Here is a 20,450-nt window from a genome sequence, read left to right on the forward strand (position 1 = left end):
GGTGCTGCATCTGAACGAGTGGCCATAACATTTGCAGTGGATTGCTGTTCAAATGACATTAGCTCAGCATCTGGAAACACGGTGGTGTCATTCGATTAAGTTCTCACCAAAACATTTAATTATTTTCTCTTTATTAATTCGTTTCCAACACTTCTGAGGACGCTGTTTCACTGCTGTGTGTCGCAACAACTACCTTTCCAGCCCTCTGTACTCTATTAGTTTCGCTCTGAGTCCAACTCAGGTCAAGAGCAGCTCACCAAACCTATAGGCGCTACTGACAGTCGGTGTCCTGCCAGAAAGGAGACTGGAGGGACACAGAGAGGGGGTCCATGCATAATATTGGGCAGCTGTCTATTGCCTGGTTTTCACACTGTCCGAGATGCCTCCGAAGGAAAGAGAGAGGATTGCGATAAACAACAGCAATTTAAATCGTTGAATGATGGGCGAGAGAGAAGACCAAGAAGAAGAAAAAAACAGAGCTGATTCCCCTCAAGAGAAGTGAGCTGGGGTCGACTTCAATCTGGCCATGACCCATCCACGAGGATGGTCCTGTCACGGAGCAGAGGGGTTGGAGGATGGGGAAGAATGGGCTGATGTTAGGGTGCACAGTGGCAGGCATCTATATGGCCTCTGAGGCACCAATATAAGGCCCGGGTGACAAAAGGGGCCTCTGCTCTCCAGTCGTCCCCTCCTCAACCCACTCTGGGAATTCTGTTTTGCAGTCGCTCTCTCCTCTCCGGAGCCTCTCACTTTCTCCCAGGCTGACTCAGGAATGTGCCTTCTGCAAACCAACACACACGCAGGGAGTGTCCTCACCCTCGCTGGTTAGTCATTATTGTACTGGTTGATGCAAAGAATGTTGTGCAATTGAGTAAGCTTGCATGAAACATAAACACCCGTGGCATTTGGGACTCCACAGATAAATGCAGAGAGCTTTGCAGGGTTAAGCTCCACTCACACTTCTTTAATGTTTTGGACAATGGGAAACACTACAGCAATAAACCCAGTGAACCCCCACCCCCTGGCATTAAGGGTATTCATGATGTCAGATTTTCCTCGGTTGATTTCTTTATAAGTCTAAGAGATTTCCCAAACATAATAAGATGAAAATAAATCCTTAACTAAGGGGGGTGTCTATAGCCTGCAGTCCAATTTGTATCACCAATTCTTTAAAGTGTTCAAGCCAGATCCTGGGAAACAATGTGAGCAGGTGTTGGGCAGGAAGGGCTGTACATCTGGCCTGGCGAATGAAGCCATTGCCTTGGCATTGTTCTGGTTGGCCTCTTAGCCGCTCCTGCTGGGGTGGGGTGGAGTGAGGGTCTGCTGCCTAAATCCCCCAACATGGGAGCACCCTGCACATTTCACACACAGTCAACCAAGTTGGATCACAGATTTAGACAGAAACACGCAATGTCATGCTGGAGAAGGAACAGGTGGTTGCCTCTGAGAAAAATATTGTTTAGATATGTTTCTAATTGTTGTCGTCTCCGTCAGAACAACACATGTGCATCTAGTTAGCCTCAAAAAGCATTTCCTCAGCATCTCTTTAAACTCAAAGCAGCCGCTGAGTTGCTAAAATTATTAACTTGTCAGGATATGTTTTGATCGCTGTAAACGCCGTTTTTTTTTAAAGGCTGTGGGTAGGTTTCATTAGTTGACCCTTGACCTCATAAGCGATCAGGTGACCAGGGCACTGCTGTGGAATGTTCCCTCTTGACTCCTTTTCATTTTCTAATTTCAAAGCTCTCAACAGTTTGGATTCTTGTCATTTCTACCAGCCCCGAACCAATTTACACAACTGTGTGTGTGTGTGTGTGTGTGTGTGTGTGTGTGTGTGTGTGTGTGTGTGTGTGTGTGTGTGTGTGTGTTGTGTGTTGTGTGTGTGTGTGTGTGTGTGTGTGTGTGTGTGTGTGTGTGTGTGTGTGTGTGTGTGTGTGTGTGTGTGTGTGTGTGTGTGTGTGTGTGTGTGTGTGTGTGTGTGTGTGTGTGTGTGTGTGTGTGTGTGTGTGTGTGAAAGAGAGTGTTGACATGAGTATGTCCAGTGTGCAGTCAAGAATAGAACATGTAAAAATACAGTTTCAGAAAAAAAGACTTGACTCAAAGTCGACTTACTATTTTTTTCTTTTGAGTAATGAACATTATCTCAGTGACTATTTGTTTTCTGAGAAATGATATAACATTGCGATGTGGTAAGGAGCTCAGGAAAAAAATCCAGCAAGCAGACATTTTATGAAGGTAGATATGGTGCAAAATGTGAGAGCGTGTAAAACCTGATGTGAGCACTTGCAGAAAAAAATCTGAGCTTGTGTGCATACAATATCCACGTAATAGTGAACCAAATGTACACTTGTATAAAATATCCACGTAACTGTGAACCAAATTTGAAGTCACAGAAGAAAACAAATGTTTTACAACTTGACGAATCTGCTCTGTGGCAGTATAAATCGACGAATCTGCGGTCTTGACTTTTGCTACACTTCTTGCGATAAATGTGTCGCAAAAGTAATTTTCACCTGTAGATGTGGGGGAGGGAGGGGGGTTGGAGCGAAGGGGCGAAGCTATCAGAACAACGAGGCTTGCTTGGGTCAGTCACACAGTCACAGCCACAGTCAGGTCGAACCGGATGACTGCGGGGCTAACGGTTCGTGTCGCTACCGCTGACATGGCGCGTCAATCAACGGTAAATGTTGCCCTATACTTTGAATATTATTATTGTGATTGAGGATTAAATCCGCTTTGAAGACTACCGTTTTATATCGTGCAGTTTAGCGGCAAAATCACGTCAGTTACCCAGCTAACGCTAGCTTTGTTGAGTTTATGCTAGCTAAACAAGTAGTGGTTGTAGTCTACAGCAGTAATTAATATAGTATAGCCTACTGCTTTGGCACTAACGGTTGATAACCGTTTATGAAAAAATAAAATCAATTGAACTGTACTGAAATAATGACAAGTTTTATAATTGTCTTGGGCTCCTGCTGTGTTTTTAAAGTCTTTGTAAATTATCCATGCTATTTTCTATTTAGAACGAAGACTTCAGAATCTTAAAATCCCTTCACGTTTGTTTGCAATTGTGCTAAATTCAACTCTGGAATCAAGCAAATATTAATATGTTTGCATGACATTAGTTATTTATATTTTGATATCACTTAATTATACGTTTAATACATTTAAGTCAAGCTATGGTACATGTGATGGTAGCTAGTTAGTACTCTTACCTGTGAGGCCTCCTCCAAACAGCATAATAACCAGACTGTATCATTCAATCTAAGTACCAGTTCTAGATCCTTGACTTTAGACAAACAATTCAAAAGACAAAATGTATTTAAAGACCAATCTTTATTTGAATGTGCCTCTTAACCTGAGATATTTGTTATACAGTAATAGTATTGATAATCTAAAAAAACGGAGTAACTCAACAGTTAACTTTATATTTATTATTGTCTAAAGCATTTATTATTTTCATTTTCCCAATCTCATATTCAGTGTGGACGGATTGAGACAGCGTGGTGTCCAGAGGGCTGCAGAGACTTCAGGGAGAAACCTCCGTGTGATGGACGTCCTGTCTGTTGGTTTGGAGAGGACTGAGGGTCTTTCCTCAGCGAGGAGGACCAGGCCTGATGGAGGAGCCCATGCTGGGCATAGCTGATACCAACTGCACAGGCCTAGTCTGTCACGTTATTTGACTAAATGTGTTTACTTATACATTTAATAGGTTTACACCATAGACTGTATATATAAATGGACGTAGGGTCCGTGACGTCACCCATAGGATTCTGCAGAGTTGCCGTGAAGCCCTTAGTAGGCGGAGTCGGCCACTAACGGCTCGACGGTGTCGTCAGAGTCTAACTCCCGCCTTCTCGAAATAAGGGCAAAGAGGCGGGACAGGGCGGGACCTGCTGCCAACGAGCGTGACGTTCGAGTCCTAGCTCAGGCTAAGAAGCTAAGCTAACATGCTCTCAGTATCAATCGAATGTAATACATGATTGATGAAAGTAGTAAATCGGTCAGATTTGACCCGAAGACAACAGGAGGGTTAATGCCATATTCACTTAGTAACGCATGAACAACTTTTACAAATATTTCTATATAGTCTGTGTTGGTAAATGTCATCTAGGTTGCACATTTCCTGCTGAAATACATGCATACCAAGTCACTGCGTGGCACTTTGGTTTTGATAAAACAGTGTAGTTCCACTATATAAACGTTACATTCATAATCAAACGAGACAATCTGCAAGATAATTAGCTATTTGGTATTATTCTTAATGCTTGTCATTCACACGTTAATAAAATAAAAATAAGTACCGATACATAGCAGAATAATTGTGGCGGTGTTCAGCTTAATAAGCCTTGCTCAACATCATTTATTTAGCTAATACTACAGCGGGCTGCAGGCGAACCAAGTCCGCGTTACGATGCATTCCTTGATCTCCAGTTATAACGCCGGACTCCGCCGCTGGCCGAAGCTAACGGAGCCCCAGGGTGCTAGCTACGGCCGCCGGGACGCGCTAGCGAGCTAGCACCCTGCAGCCCCGTTAGCTTCGGCGGCCCACCCCTTTTAACATTTGCTCCCGTTTAGCATTATGGGCGTCATAGCCATATAGTATAAAAGTCTTACCCAAGGCTGAATCATAAACTAAACTGTATATATGTATAAAGGGTTACGTCCTTAGCTGGCTAATAAGCTACATAACAGGCTAAGCTAACAAGCACACAAACACCTGCTAACGGGGTTAACATGTATAATATTATCATTTTACTCACCGAAAAAAGCTTAAAGTAGACTTCTTGGAAGATCTGTTAGTACATTCAAGCGCACAGCACGACATTTTAATTATCTGGTATTTGTAACAATATTCCCTAACAGGCACGATCACCACGAACACAGCTAAAGGATCAAGTACAGTAACTACAACTAACTAACGTTGTAGCCTCTATGGTTGTAGCCTAGCAGATTGGACAAGTTGCTGTTAGCTGACAGTGAGGCACGTATCTGTCAATCAAAGTGACCACGCCCTAATGTAGCACAAACTTTAAGACCTAATATAAATATAAAGGGTCGCGTTAGAAAACAATTCACTCACAGATCCATAATCATGAAGGTGGAATCTAACTATATCGATAATAAAATGTATGGAGCCAGGGGTAGAAACATGTTTTTTTCTGCTGTAAAATCAGGCATTTTAACATGGGGGTCTATGGAAATTGCTCCTTTCTGCAGCCATCGCCTATCGGCCAATATATGAACTGCAGTGTGTGGCACTTCCGTATTGGCTTCCCGGCTCTACCCCACAGTTTGCCGCTTGGTTTACACCTTCTGTCCATATGTGCTTTTTATTTAAAACATGTTTGATTAACTTTTGGTTCACATTTCAATAAATTGTATTTGCATTCCTTTTGTCCATTATTCTTACTGAAAATGTTAGATTACACATTCACATCTGACTGAAGATTGGCCCCATTTATTTGTGACGTTGCAAACTCTGCGGTACAAGGCACAAGTGATGTGAAGCTCATAAAGTGAGGCAAATAGAAATAATCAGCTGATGGAGTGTAGATGTGGAAATAGATGCATCCCATCAGCTGACTGTGTTTTTCGCCACACTTTATAAGCCTGACTATAACCACCCCTTCTCTGAGGTGCAGGCAGCGTCAGAAACAAATGATGGTCCTGATAGACTACAAAAATATTCGGTGTGCAGATCTTTGTTTTCACAATATAAGTAGTTTCTTAGTGAATGTCCTGTACTGGTCTTAAAATCTCATAACATCAGCCTTTAATGTTCCTCTTGGATGTTCTTCTTGACCCTCAGAGAAAGAGGAGATGCTGAGTCGTGTCTTTCGGGCATGTCCTTTCCTAACAAAAATGACAGGAAACATAAAACATTATTGCAGAACAAGTGTGTTATTTATGAAAGAGGTGTGTTTAGGGGCTGTTGATATAATTATTTTTTAATTGTAATCAGATTATGAATGAACAGTATGAAATTCATCAACATTGACATATATGTTATTATCAAAATAATATTTAACTGTTATCAAAACGTAGTGGAACTGTAGAAGCTTGCTCTGTTGTCTCACTGAAAGAATCACTTTTACCACGTTTTTTACAGACAATATTGAGAGATAAATAGTAGCAGTTCTCACTATGTGTTAAATAGCTTTGCCTTCAATACATTAAATTAGAAAGCTGACAAAGTCATATTGCTTGTTAACATCTAAATGTAACCTTTTGCATGGAAAAAACCCTCAACTTCACTGATGTGTAGGTGATCTAGTATTTAGTATTGTTTAATGGAATGTATATCAGTGTATTAAAGTCAATACTTCATTTATTTAAGCCAATATTTTTCTTGATTCTTTGTACAGTATGAAAAATAGAGTCTTTGTACCTGTGCTGAAGTTCACTGCTGTGAGGAGTCCAGTTCTGTCTCTCACTCTCTGGTCCAGCCTGTCTGCATCACCTGGACACCTTAAACAAACAGATATATATGTAAAGTACCATGTGTACAAACAATATAACTGATTCTCTTCTGTTGAACATGTTGGATTGTTTATTGTAACTTTGGAAGTTGGGCTACCAATGCTTACTGTTTATTTGATACCCATTTGGTAATACAATTAATAAAAACAACAAGGTTTGGGTTTGTTCTTCAGATGACTGTGACGTTAACGTGTAAGCTCAATAATGAACTCCAGCTCAACGAACCATATTGTAATATCTAAGTAATCATCTTGAAATATGACATTAATAATTGTAATATACACACATCTTATTGTGAGGTTGATTTCACATACACTACTTCGACGTTAGCTAAATAGCATGGATAATTTACAAAGGCTTTAAAAACAGCAGGAGCCCAAGACAATTATAAAACTTGTCATTATTTCAGTACAGTTCAATTGGTTTTATTTTCATAAACGGTTATCAACCGTTAGTGCCAAAGCAGTAGGCTATAATATATGAATTACTGCTGTAGACTACAACCACTACTTGTTTAGCTAGCATAAACTCAACAAAGCTAGCGTTAGCTGGCTAACTGACGTTATTTTTGCCGCTAAACTGCACGATATAAAACGGTAGTCTTCAAAACGGATTTAATCCTCAATCACAATAATAATATTCAAAGTAATACTGGGCAAGTAATGGGCAAAACTTACCGTTGATTGACGCGCCATGTCAGCGGTAGCGACACGAACCGTTAGCCCCGCAGTCATCCGGTTCGACCTGACTGTCGCTGTGACTGTGTGACTGACCCAAGCAAGCCTCGTTGTTCTGATAGCTCCGCTCCTTCGCTCCAACCCCCCTCCCTCCCCCACATCTACAGGTGAAAATTACTTTTGCGACACATTTATCGCAAGAAGTGTAGCAAAAGTCAAGACCGCAGATTCGTCGATGTATACTGCCACAGAGCAGATTCGTCAAGTTGTAAAAAAATTGTTTTCTTCTGTGACTTCAAATTTGGTTCACAGTGACGTGGATATTTTATACAAGTGTACATTTGGTTCACAGTTACGTGGATATTTTATACAAGTGTAAATGTATGCACACAAGCTCAGATTTTTTTCTGCAAGTGCTCACATCAGGTTTTACACGCTCTCGCATTTTGCACCATATCTACCTTCATAACATTTGCTTAACATTATTTCGTCAGACTGTAAAATAAGGACTCTCTAAAGAGCTTGGTGCTTTACAAATGCTGCATCTACAGTTGACTGCCACATAATAAGATAATAAGTAAACCTTGAGTCAAGATTATTTTGTCTTGTAGTATTTCCAAGGTAAGGAAATTGACTCTCATGCTTACTATAGCAACGTCTCTTCCTGTCTTTGACTACAATTTAGAAAGGCATTCTTTTGAAGTGCTGTTCTTTTGTAAAGTACTTCTTAAGCCCTAGTACAAACATATAGTCTGTTATTATTGAGGAAGGACTTCCTCACAGGCAGGGGATTCTCACTCAAGCTGTGCCAGCCAGCATAACTGACTGATGCTCCGCCACCTGATCCACATCAAAAGAAAGCCCTTCAGTGAGGAATTATTAATAACATTTTTACCAGAGGATTTCAGATTAAGGTGCACATTGGAAAGTGTATCATTTAGTATCTGGGCATAAACCCAGACCAGGATGCAGAATCTTCAGAGTAGCCTATGATCTGTCATCTGAACTATCAGTCTTTATGTCAACATACAAAAAACCCTTTAGGCTTCTATGGAAACTTTAAAATGTATTTTTTAAAATATTTTCATCTGTGAAGAGAACAGAAAAACAGACACAAAATGAAAGGTACAGTACTGTTAATCAAAGCAAAAAAATGTACTTAACATTGCTTTCATGAAGTACATTTGTCTGTAGGAGGTTCACACATAAATGCTCAGTATGAATTGCTATAACTTTTCAATTTCTTGTTGGATTTCTTTCTAGAACAAATAGTTCCACATTTGTGGACCTATTTGCTATTTAATTAGAAAATCATCAACACACTGTAGGCTATCTGTTTGTCGGCAATGAGGCCACCACCAGTTAGCTTAGCTTAGCTCAGCTCAAAGACTGGAAATAGGGAAACCGAATCAGAAATAGTCGGGCACATAATCCCTGTGTCGTTTGGACACTTCAGATTATGTATAGTTTACATAACAAGTTGTAAATGAGGTTTAGAAGTGTGAATAAGTGAATGTTGCCAGCTTTGGGTATGCTAGCTGTTAACCCTTTTCCAGTCTTTATGATTAGTTAACCATCTGCCAGTTATATTAAACATGATAGTGGTATCAATCTTTTTATTTAAATGTAGGTCTTATACGAATTAATTTAACTACAAACTATGAAAATAACCATATTTACTTGAAAGATGGAACTATTTCTTCATAAAACGTGGATATCGTCGCTAGTACTCAGCATCAAGGAGACTTCTCGAGCAGCAGGCAAACTAAGTTTTACTGCTGACAGCTGGAGAGTGCTCTGCTGACAGAAGGCAGGCGATAGCATACACTAAAATACCCACTGTGTCACTCCACTTCCTCTGCGGGGAACAAAGTTATCACCGTGCCTCATTTCAGCATGATGTTATTGGCTGGTTGGAGGGTGAATCGCTACAAAAGGTACGCCACCTGCAAGTTTATCAAACCACGGAGGCCCAAATCTTCTCATTGAGACCGACCACAGCTGCTGTCAAGGCCTCTTTTCAGTCTCACCTTTCACATTTTTCTCTCCTATCAAGCGGAGCAAACCCTCACCCTCATCCTGTCCTTGCGGTGAAAGGAGGAGGAGGGGGAGAGGTGATGAGCAGCTTACTTCTAGGAGGGATTAGCCTTATTAAAATGAAATAGTCTAGTCCTGAGTGACAGAGCAATGGAGGTGGAGGAGGGATGAGGCAGGGAGGGCGGAGGAGAGGGTCTACGGTGTGTGAGGCCCGGCCCTGCAGGATCTGAAGCACCGCTCCTCTGTGTTCTCCTTCCCTCCATTCTTCACTTCCACCTCTCACTCTCTCCTCATCTCCCCCCCCCCCCCCCCCCCCCTTTCCTCTGGTCTGCTCTCTCATCATCACCGCGGTCCAGAACAGGCGGATCTGTCAGCGGTGCGTCAAGATATCTACCCCGAGGCCCTCAGATGAGCTGCCAAGTACAGGGGCTGGACTGTAGTGGAACAAAAGACCCCCAAAAAAACACATCAGGAAAGCTGGGACCTTGGTAAAATGTGTTTAATAGCCCTCCCATTGAAGGACACTGCATCTATGGAATGTGTGCCCAGCCCAGGGTCACAGCGTAAAGTTTCCCAGCAATTACCCAGGCTTAGCTCACCATGCATGTTTATAAGGAGTGAATGGGGAGTATGCACTGCAGAACATTTACCGAGCTGAGCCTCTTAGAACACGTCCAATGAAAGACATGCAAAAGACTTGAATGTGGTTGTAATTGGTACCTAATGACATGTATACCGTGGTAATCCTTGTTATGTGCGTGAAGCCAGTATTGAATCAGAAGAGGAGAGTGCACAACATGTGCGTGTCAGGAGGAAGCTGATGAGTGGAAGCAGATGTTTTCAATTGCCAAGTTAACTAATGGAGGTCAAAAGGTCTTCAAGTGTATCAGAATTAACACAATGACAATACAGGTTTATGCTTATACACACACATGCATTTTAAATTGATATGTATTATTTTGAGACACTACACATACCTGATACTATTTCTAGGTGAAAGCTGGAGCTAAGACAGAAAACATATCTTGTTATTGAAAGTTCATTGGAAACAGTAAGGCTTATACACAGCTCAACATAAGTACTGTATGCACAGGTGACCCTTGTTTCCTTAGGATGTGATTCCTGCCGCACACTCTGTGTTGTTTGCCTTAATAGTTTTAACAAAATGAATCTTTATACATCGTTTTAGTTTGTTGTCACCAACTGCTTCACGATTTTAAATGTCTGCTTTGATGTCTCATCACTCCTTGGGTAAGGTACTCGAAGGTGTAATTGCTCCAACCTTTCGTTTTTAGGGTCACAGGTAACATGGTACCGAAAAAGAAGTCGGAAACATAGGCGGTGTGTTTTTGTGGTTGACTCGTTGACTCGCCACCATGATGCTGACTCAAAGGTCAATAGAGATTTAGGAATTATAGCAGTGTACTATGAAGCCAGATTAATTGGTTAGGAAGTTATGTTGAGACCAAAGCCAGTGTTTAAGGTGGCTCTCTTTTAAACTTTTAAAACACCAAAAGCCTCCTTTTATGAAAACAAAAGACAGGTGAAAACCACTTTTGTAGTATGTGGTATCTCGACTACAGGTTTGGGTTTTGTCAGCTAAATCAAAGAAACCCTGGCTCCTTTAAGCTTGCCTCGTAGTGAACCCCACAGGCGATGAAGGGGAGAAAAGGTCTTGTTTCACATGCAGATGGCTGTCAAGGATGTTTACCAGAAGAAACCCATATCTCCCGACACTCCCAAATTAGAAATGAACCAAAGTTTAGTTCAGTTCACTGAGTTCAGTATACTCCAGATAGACGGCTTAATATCAAGTGGCGACCCTGACTATCTAAACAGGCCCTGTTGATATTATGTCTGCCTCTGTCTTCATATGGGATTTCACTCTTGCTTTATTAGGACTGAGATAACTCCTTTGAAAGTCAAACATGGAGGAAGAACCTTTAAAATGGACACCTGACACTGAGTGGAGATATTAAAAGATTAAAATGTTGAAAAAATATATTGCAGGTTGATTGAATCCTCTTTCATCATGAAAAAAGAGCAAAAACAACTTTTCACTGACAGAGACATAATTACCTGTGTTTATAATTACATACATTGTTTAACTGTCACTTAAATATTTGGCTCCATCTCCCAACATTCCAGTCTGAGTGTTTATCAGGCAGTTTTTTCTTTACTTCAGTTGGGATATAAAACAGGGCTTGAGGGTGCAGGAAGGTAGGCGTACATTCTGTACCCTAGAGCTTCTCATACCTGTTGAAAGGAGCCATAAAAACATGATATGAACCTACAGTAGCTACATCAAACAAGACTTAAAACCATTAAGTGATGAAAGGCCCGCGGCTGCTTAAGACTTCTTAATGCTAGCTGCCAGAGATATGAATCACTTGAAGTGGAGTCTCCTGGGCGCAGTGTTCATGGTCCTGATTTTAGATCTAATTTTGGAAACATACTTAAAATAATATTTAACTGTTTCAGCACAGTGCTTTGGAGTGTACCGGTGGAACACTAGTTCTAAGTTAATTGCATATATCTCACAAGAGCTCCTGGTAATGTTTATATTTTATTTTTGGAGCCACAGTGAAAGTGCAGCCTTGGATTTTTACTGGACAGCTAAATGCAGCTGCATCCTGGGAATGTCCCTGAAGCTGGAAGTCGTTCTGGGAGATTCCCATAAGCCAACAAGGGCAATTCCCCGACTTATTTATCTGTTCTCCACTGAGGCTGGGTTACAATGCTCCCACAGCAAGGAGATGAAAAAAACACAAAATAACACAGAGTCCGGTTTCCTGAAGTTAAGGTCAGATTTTCCAAGACAATGTTTAAAATAGTTTGGGTAAATGCGGCTGCAGTGTCAAGTCATTTCAACTAAAGTGTTATGATTTCTAGGCCACATGCAGAATACCAGGTGTTTTTTTTTTTTAAAAATACTGTCATAATAGTTTTTTAAAGAATGAATTCCAGGCTTGTCAGTTGTGTGTAGGGGTGAGAAAATATCTATGGGCTCAGAACAGTCTCATAATACACACATGCACACAGAAGGATTCAAACTTGTATTTCCGGATCCATACTTGTGTTTTTCAATGCACACACAAATATATTCCGTTTCATATACATGTAAATAAAATCCAAATACAGAAAAAAGTTTTACATATGTATTTTTGATCCTCACTTATTAGTTTCCCGTTTAAATCCCCTGAACCTGCAAACACAAACCGCTTTCTGTGCACGGATCGCTTTGCATTCGTGTGTGGGTTTTTTGAGACTCCCCTGACGGTCAGCCGATTCGTACTTGTAATTGTTTCTATCTATAGCCAATCAGATGTCTCCTTCATTCTAAGCCAATCACATGAGCGCGCCCCCACGAGGGTAAGATTACTTCATATACGCATTTTGCACAGTCCGGTCAGCTCGCTAAACAGAGGGCGGAGCATCAGGTGATCATGCAGAGCAGCGTGTCTCCATCAGACTCAGCAGCTGATCTGATCTCTCTCTTTCGTCCGGTTATACTTCACTCGCGTTAATGTCCATATCGATCAGATCCAGCTCTCCTGATCGGCCTTTATAGAGAGCACCGATCAAACTATTAAGAGTGAATATCGGCCGATAATGACCGGCGGGGCTCCCCCCCGTTAACAGGTCACTGTCTAGCACTGGCTTCGTAGTGCACTGATCGATTAGGCTAAACTAACCTGTAGCTGCTCCCTCCACACTCACAACAACTTCATACAGACATAAATAAAGCAGCTGTATTCGCCATACAGGAAACACACATTTAAAACGGTTTTGCCTGCCGTTTTTGTGTACACAAGCATTCATCAATGGTTTGGAAAGTGGCGCTGTACCTTAATAATATAAAGGCTTGTATTTGCGTGCATTTCCTGTTCGGAAAGTGGCGCTGTATTGAGAGTGGAGGGTGTCCTGAGATTAGCCGGACTGCGCAAAATGCGTACATGAAGCGCTACGTCATGAACGCAAGAAATCTACCCTCGTGGGGGCGCGCTCATGTGATTGGCTTAGAATTGAGGAGACATCTGATTGGCTATAGATAGAAATAATTACAAGTACGAATCGGCTGACCGTCAGGGGAGTCTCAAAAAATCCACACACGAATGCAAAGCGATCCGTGCACAGAAAGCTGTTTGTGTTTGCAGGTCCAGGAGATTTAAACGGAAAACAAATATGTGAGGATCAAAAATACACATGTAAAACTTTTTTCTGTATTTGGATTTTATTTACATGTATATGAAACGGAATACATTTGTGTGTGCATTGAAAAACACAAGTGTGGATCCGGAAATACAAGTGTGAATCCTTTTGCGGATCATGAAATACAATTGTGAATCCTTCTGTGCGCATGTGTGTATTATGAGACTGTTCTGACCCCATAAATATCAACTGTTCTATAAAAATATACATTTCTGACTGCAAATCATGATATTTTAGTACATTTTTGCACATAAAGTATTTTCTTTGTTTAGACAGCAGAACAATCAGATCGGTGAAAGATTAGTTTGAATGGCCTTAAAATCTGTTCATTCAAGGTGATATTGTGACATAAATCTTGCGATTTTGTGGAAAATGTACTATTAATGAATTAAATAAAATGGAAATGTCTTTGAGATTAATGCTTTATTTCTTTTTTGGAAAATAACATCTTAATCAAATGATGGAATTTGTATCCGTGACAAAAAAGACCAACATTTCACATGTGAATGTAAAATAATATACTTTATTATGACCATACATTTCTCAGGATCAATACAAAGTACTTTTTTGTTTTGTTTAGTGATGCTTTTTATGTGAAATCTTCTCTCCAAAGGACAAAGATGACAAGACAGAAAGCCTCTAAAGTGTAACACAAAATTGAAATGATGCAGGTGCTTGCTGAAATATTCTCTAAAAGAGGGGTAAGACATTTGGAAGATGCGAAGACAGACAGGAAGAGTACCTAATGTGAAGCCACAGCTAAGGAGAAACTGTGTGAGTGTATGTCTTTGAGCATCATTGAGAATGATTATTCATAAAAACATAATGGATCTTTAAAGTGTCAGCAATACTAAATCATCGTCAGCATCTGAATAATTGTAAGTCTAGGTGATGTTCTCCATGTTGTATTCTATAATATAAATCAGGCCCTGTTTTTTTGTGTTGCCTAGACAGACAGATGGTTGGAAAGGAACCCTGCTGAAACTCACTTTCACCGACCGCTCACTGACAGCAGCATCCACAGCTTCACTATCAGCAGCTGGACTGTTAGCAGAGTGGAACAGTGAAAATAAAAAGGGAAACCTTGCATGAATTGTCCTTCTCTAAGCCCCATCTAATGTTTCTTTCCTTTAAACAAGTGTTAAAGGAAACACTCAGAGATATACATACATGGAAATACATGGCCTTTCATAATTGTAAATCATACAATTTGGAAGTGTTTGAAACCAAATCAGTCTGTCTTTAAGTCCTCTGGAGAAAAGCTTGACCAGTGCAGTCATCTGTCTATTGGAGGACCTGGGTGATGAACAAATGAGCGTACATTACAAAATAAGTATTTTTTTACACATAAATATCAAATACAAAGGCAGATGAGAAAGAGCCTTGTCAGTAAAGCTTTTGACCATGCAACGTTCAGTACCTTACAAAAAAAACACCAATAATCAGGAACACAGCTTAGTCCACCAGACACACAAAACAATGTCAAATATATACACAATACAATAAAAATATCACTTTTTCTGCAAGAGCACAAGTTACCATATTTTTTACAGCTAAAGTTGTACCATTAGTCCAGCACATTAAGATGTGTACAGGTAGCTTGAAGGGAGGAAAAGCAACTATTGCTACAACACTATGAGGTCATCAGAAGTATTTAAATACACCATTGAAATAGAAGCTGTAAAAATAATATACTCCGAATACATTTATATAATTATATACATATAGGTTAAATACTGATCATTCTGAATCCCTGGATTGCTGAAAACGTCCTTTGTCGATTGAGGCAGCTAGCTTAGTCGTCTGAACCTCCGCTAACAGTTTCCACTGCAGTTCTGGAAATTGTGCTTCACATTTCAGCTGTGTCTATTTCACGGTTTTGCCAATAAAAGCTGGGAGAAGCAGAAAGAAGACTGGTATGTTGAATTAAAGGAAAAGTTTAACATCTTGAGAAAATTTGCCTATTTGCTGTAGATTGATTAGCTAATCTTAGCATAGCATAAAGACTATGTGCAACACACAAATCAAATAAATATGTTCTGTTTAAATTACATTGAAGGGGTTCTGGTCACTTGTTGTTTGCTCTTTTAACTTTAGATAAAGCCTGACTAGCCATTTCCCCCTGCCTCCAGTCTTTACGCTAATCTAAAATAAGCTAAGCTTAGCTAAGGAACTTCTAGCTCCAGTTCAATACTTGGCATACACATGGGTGGTATTAAAATGATCATCCAACTCACGCAAATTGTCGAAATTGTTAAACTATTCTCTTGAGTCTGAAATGAATTTGATGCCACATGAAACACCTTTTCCGTTTTTAGTTACAGGCTTTAGTTCCAATATCTATGGTCTGTACAGCTTCCTGTGAACAGTGATTAGAGAGCTATTGACAATGTCTTGTTTTCAATTCTGACTGATGTATGTATGTGTGATGTTGTCTGAACATCTCACATAATGCAGAACGTAAATACATTTCAAGCCACATTCTTTCAAATGTATCTTTAAGAGGTGTCAATGGCGGCTGTTTCTCTGTCAACTCAGTCCACAGTCCATATATTATTTACTGCTTGAAGTTTAATGACAATTCACACTACTGCCTGCCTCATAAGTGCATTATTGTTGAACAACATTTAGGGTTTCATATCTCAATAAAAAAGCTCTCTGCTGCCTTAAAAAGTAAAATCCACCCTTAAACAGAATGATCACACCTTCCTTGTATGATCTTGGTAGACTTTACTAAACACTGTGTTTACATGCTGGAAAACAGACGGTATGAGCTAGACATTCAAGAGTTTTCCCATTCTGCACTAGAGACCATTAATGGTCAGTAAAACATCAGAATGTATTTTTGCCACGGCCAAAAGTGTAAGACGGCATGGTTTTGTTTTCTTGGCACAATATCTAATATAAGTACCTAATTAAATAACTTAGTTGGAAACACATTCTTAATAGGAATGCCTAATTCATCCCATTAGTTTCTCCAACAACTGCATAAATATTGAATTATCCAGTGTCCAAATACTGCGTCAGAACCCCGTTTTTTTGGAGGGAATCACTGGCATGTTATCGTACAAGTGAATACATTTGTCTACCAGTAACTTCATTTGAACAAATGTTGGCATTGGCTTCTAAGCGAGCATGAGTAGAGCCCCATAGTACCTAGGATAAATATGTACCAGCTTAAAACAGAATATACCGCAGCCTGTTTCAATCTAAAAAACAACTTTTCATAACATCATAGAGGTTATCCTGTTGGTTGTCAACAACTGTATTACGATCACAAGAGGGGATGCATTTTATTTCAGGGTGGATTCTCCTCTAGATGTACCACCTTCACACAATTAAGGCACCTTTTAAACCCCTGAGGGGTCAATGGGTTCTTCTAATAAGAAGAGAAGCAACAATAATAACATGGAACACAAAACCGGACTGAAACAAAACAACAACATAAAGCAAGACAGTCGACAAAAAAGTAAAATAAAAACATTACGGAATGTCTATGGGTAAGGTACAAACGCCAGAAGTGCCCCGTTGCAACTCTTCTCCTCTCATCCTTGATTGTTTTTACAGCAGCACCATGCCATCCTCTCATAGAAACCCTGTGTCTGTATCCTGAAGCAACTTGATCGGTAGAGAAGGTCTTCTCCAAACCCTGTCAGGCTTTATGAGTGTGTGTCTGTAGTAGGAGTCAGTACCCGACATTGAGCTTGTTCTTGTTGAGCTCTCTCTCCAGGTTTCCTATCAGAGTGTCGATGCTCTCCTGCAGGTCCTTCAGGTTTACTCTGTTGCTCAGCACAGGGCTGATGTCCTGGATCTTCATGTAGGCCTGATAGGTGTGCTCTTTGGGCAGGAGAGGGGGAAGGATGTGGTTGCACACCCTCTCCTCCTCATTGTCCTCTAAAGTTTGCACATTGCCTGAACTGTCACTCTCTTCTTGCGTCTCCTCCTCTTCTTTCTCATTTTCCCTGTCCTCCTTCACCTCTTGTTCTCTCTGAGGTTGCTCCTGCTCTGCAGAATCAGACTCAGGGCAGGTAACCATCTGCTCTTTATCTTCCTCTGGGTCTTCTTCAGGATTCTCCTGCTCCTCCTCAGCTGCCTCTGTATCCTCTGAGGGCACGTCATCATAGTCCGACTCTTCTCTGTTGGGAGGCAGCAGAGTTTCACAGGGGAAGTAGCTCTCGCCGCAGCGGCTCCAGTCGCCGGCGTAGCGGTTGCTAGGGCTGTCCAGGCGCCCCGGTTTGGGCCGCAGAACGCCCGCCATCTCCGCTTCAGAGAGATTCAGGACCTGGGGACGCTCTTTTCTCCGCCTGATGGGAGGCGCTGACAGCAGGTCGGATGAGGTCAGAACCACAGAGGCTGCAGGGGGCTGAGAGGAAGATCGGCCAGTTGGGTCCACAACTGGAGGGGCAGACAGGAAGAGAGACCACAGACAGTTAATCAGAGACCATTTTAACTAATATCATTAATAAAAATGGTTTGACATTAACTTTGGTTAAATTGGAGTATTCCATTCCGAAATGGACAAACAAATATGTTGCTACAGTAAGCAGCTTGTTAGCTTAACTAAGACAGGAAATTAAGACAGCTAAAGGTGATTTTGGGTGGATTTTACAAGCCTTAGAATATTTCCTAAAATGACACAATAATTTAAAAAAGGGATTTTCTTTATAAACCCCCCCTCGTGATATGTAGCCATGCAGACATTTTTACTTGCCAACTTACTTCTGACCTTTGTGTGACTTTTCATTTGGTAAAAAGTAGTTTCAGTGAAAACTTTTCAAAGTGTTGAATATCATGAATGTTGTTTATGGAGGGTTAGACTGCATCATTTTAGTTTAGAGTCATATTTTTAATCTATGCTTTGAGTTCCACAAACAAAACAAAATCTCAAAACACTGGCACCAATTATCTGCATGGCAATGTATCACAAGGGAGTAAATAAAAAAACATATTATTGCTTTCTAATTTGTGTGAACCGATTCATTAAGCGTTACAAGTCGCCCTTTGGAAACTTCATGGTGAAACTGACATTTAAAAACATGCTGTGAAACACAAGCCTTTCTGTAGCACAACCCCAGATTCGTCTGAATAAACCTGTTTTGGGTAAACAAAGACATCTGCATAATCCAGCAATAAATTCATCTTGAGTTATGGAAGCCCTGACACACACCCGGCCAACATAATCAACGCATGCCATGCTGTGCTGAAATTCAGACAAACACATGCTGAAGTCACACCACCACACTCTGTGTCTCTGATGCCATCCTTCTGTACTAGTGGTTATCAACTGTTGACTAAATCAAACTTAAAAAGTTAACTAAACTGAAACCCTGTTTGGACATCATCTGACTGTGCCATGAAAGGGAAGAGCGAGCACTCAACACAACCAGCACAGCCCGGTTACCTGTCTGTTTATCTCTGTGTACCTACACTTGTTGAAACCGCTAGCTCTCTCTTACTGGATTGGAAAGGAACAAAAAGCAAAATAGTGTTAAAAGTTATGGCTATAAGTCAGGTACAAGAGGTCCAATTTAAACAAAACGGAATGTTTTTTTGTCTGGATGGGTGTGAAAGAGTTTTGAAATATTATCTTTACAAAAACTGATGACTTCTTATGAACCATGGTGACTCTTTCATTCATCAGGAGTGGCAGATGCTGATACAGTATTTAAGTGCATCGGTTGCATGCCTTGCAACTCTCTTGAGGCTAAAGCAATTATCACCTAAAACAAACAGAAATTATCCTCCTTTAGGAGACAAGGTGTTATTTAATTTCAGACATGATTCACTGATGACAGGATTAAAGCTATTAGCTGTCAGCAGAGAAAATCAAGGCAGGAAGCAGACGGAAAATGCTACTGTTCAAATAGGCAGAAGGTGCTTTGTGTGCTGAATTTCTCTCACATACAAACCGACATTCTCCTCTTTTTTTTTCAAGATTCAAGGCTTTTATTGTCATATGTACATAGCTACAGTGTAGTTATGACAATGACATTCTTAGGTCACAGGCTTTTGTCTGTAAAACCATGTGCTCACATCTACTAACACATACAACTGGAATTCACAATGATCACACAACACCCCCTCAGCCTCTTCAGCTCATGCTCTCTCACACTACCTGTAAATAGTGTCACTAGTGTCAGTTGCCTTCGCCTAAAGACATACACACTTGAGTCCTGAGCAACAATGCCTAGGAGGCTCTGGTTTATGTGTGAGAGGCGTGAAGAGGCGGCTGGAAATATCCCATAATGATTGTGAAATGTTAGGGTGAAGTCTTAGGGGCTTAGGGCTAAGGTTAAGCCTGGAATGTAATTATAGTCCAGGCGTCCTACGCTCTGAGCCGGCGAGGCGGGCAGAGTTGGAAATGTACACTTAGGGCCTAAACAAAGGCTTGAACCTGGACTGAAGGGTTTTCAAGGTTGTTAGAGGTCATTATAGACACTCGTTGGGTGACATCAGCTGCAGACAGGAGGGCAGGACAAGTGCAGGCTTTTACTGAAGATTAAGACTATTATCTTGAGACAACTTGACCCCATTTTCCTTCCCTTATTGTCTGCGTATTTGTTCTATCCTCTAAAGAAGATGGTCCGTGTTTATTTTTTGAAGTTCAGCTTGGCTTTTGCAGTTCACACAGAGAATTGGTTCAACGTGGGAGTCTGACGATGTATTTAAATGTAGAGGCCAGACCAGACACAGAGTCAGTCCTTTTTCAGACATCAATCAGCAGATCTGTTGAAAGCTGCAGGTTACTGGAGAGAGCTCTGAGGATTTTAATTAATTTGTGTCTGTCCAACATGATGTAACAAACACTTTGAAACTATTTCTTTTGAAACATAACATGCATGTGAATCTCGGAAAAATTTCCTCGAGAAACGCTGACACAATGAGACTGACTTTACCACTTTATTCTGTAAAAAAAACTCTTACTTCCAGTTAGGATTCAGTAAGAGGGATTAGTTTTGGACTGATGACCCTGCGTATTTAAAATTGGATTCAATGGATTTTCAAACAGTCTCATCCCTAAATGTTTAAAAAATGTTTAAT

The 20,450-nt window shown here is 40.7% G+C and overlaps 1 protein-coding gene across 2 annotated transcripts in view; it reads right to left on the reverse strand.

The window, feature by feature from the left end:
- Positions 1-13,912: 13,912 nt before the first annotated feature.
- syde2 (synapse defective 1, Rho GTPase, homolog 2 (C. elegans)) overlaps positions 13,913-20,450 on the reverse strand; it is a 50,297-nt gene continuing 43,759 nt past the window's right edge. For both annotated transcript variants that reach the window (XM_034210136.1, XM_034210135.1), the window contains exon 8: positions 13,913-17,804. In XM_034210136.1, coding sequence (XP_034066027.1) covers positions 17,095-17,804 — 710 coding nt within the window. In that variant the 3' untranslated portion in view covers positions 13,913-17,094. The remainder of the gene's footprint in view (positions 17,805-20,450) is intronic.

The sequence above is a fragment of the Gymnodraco acuticeps genome, unplaced genomic scaffold (assembly GCF_902827175.1).
Source record: "Gymnodraco acuticeps unplaced genomic scaffold, fGymAcu1.1, whole genome shotgun sequence".
NCBI lineage: Eukaryota > Metazoa > Chordata > Actinopteri > Perciformes > Bathydraconidae > Gymnodraco > Gymnodraco acuticeps.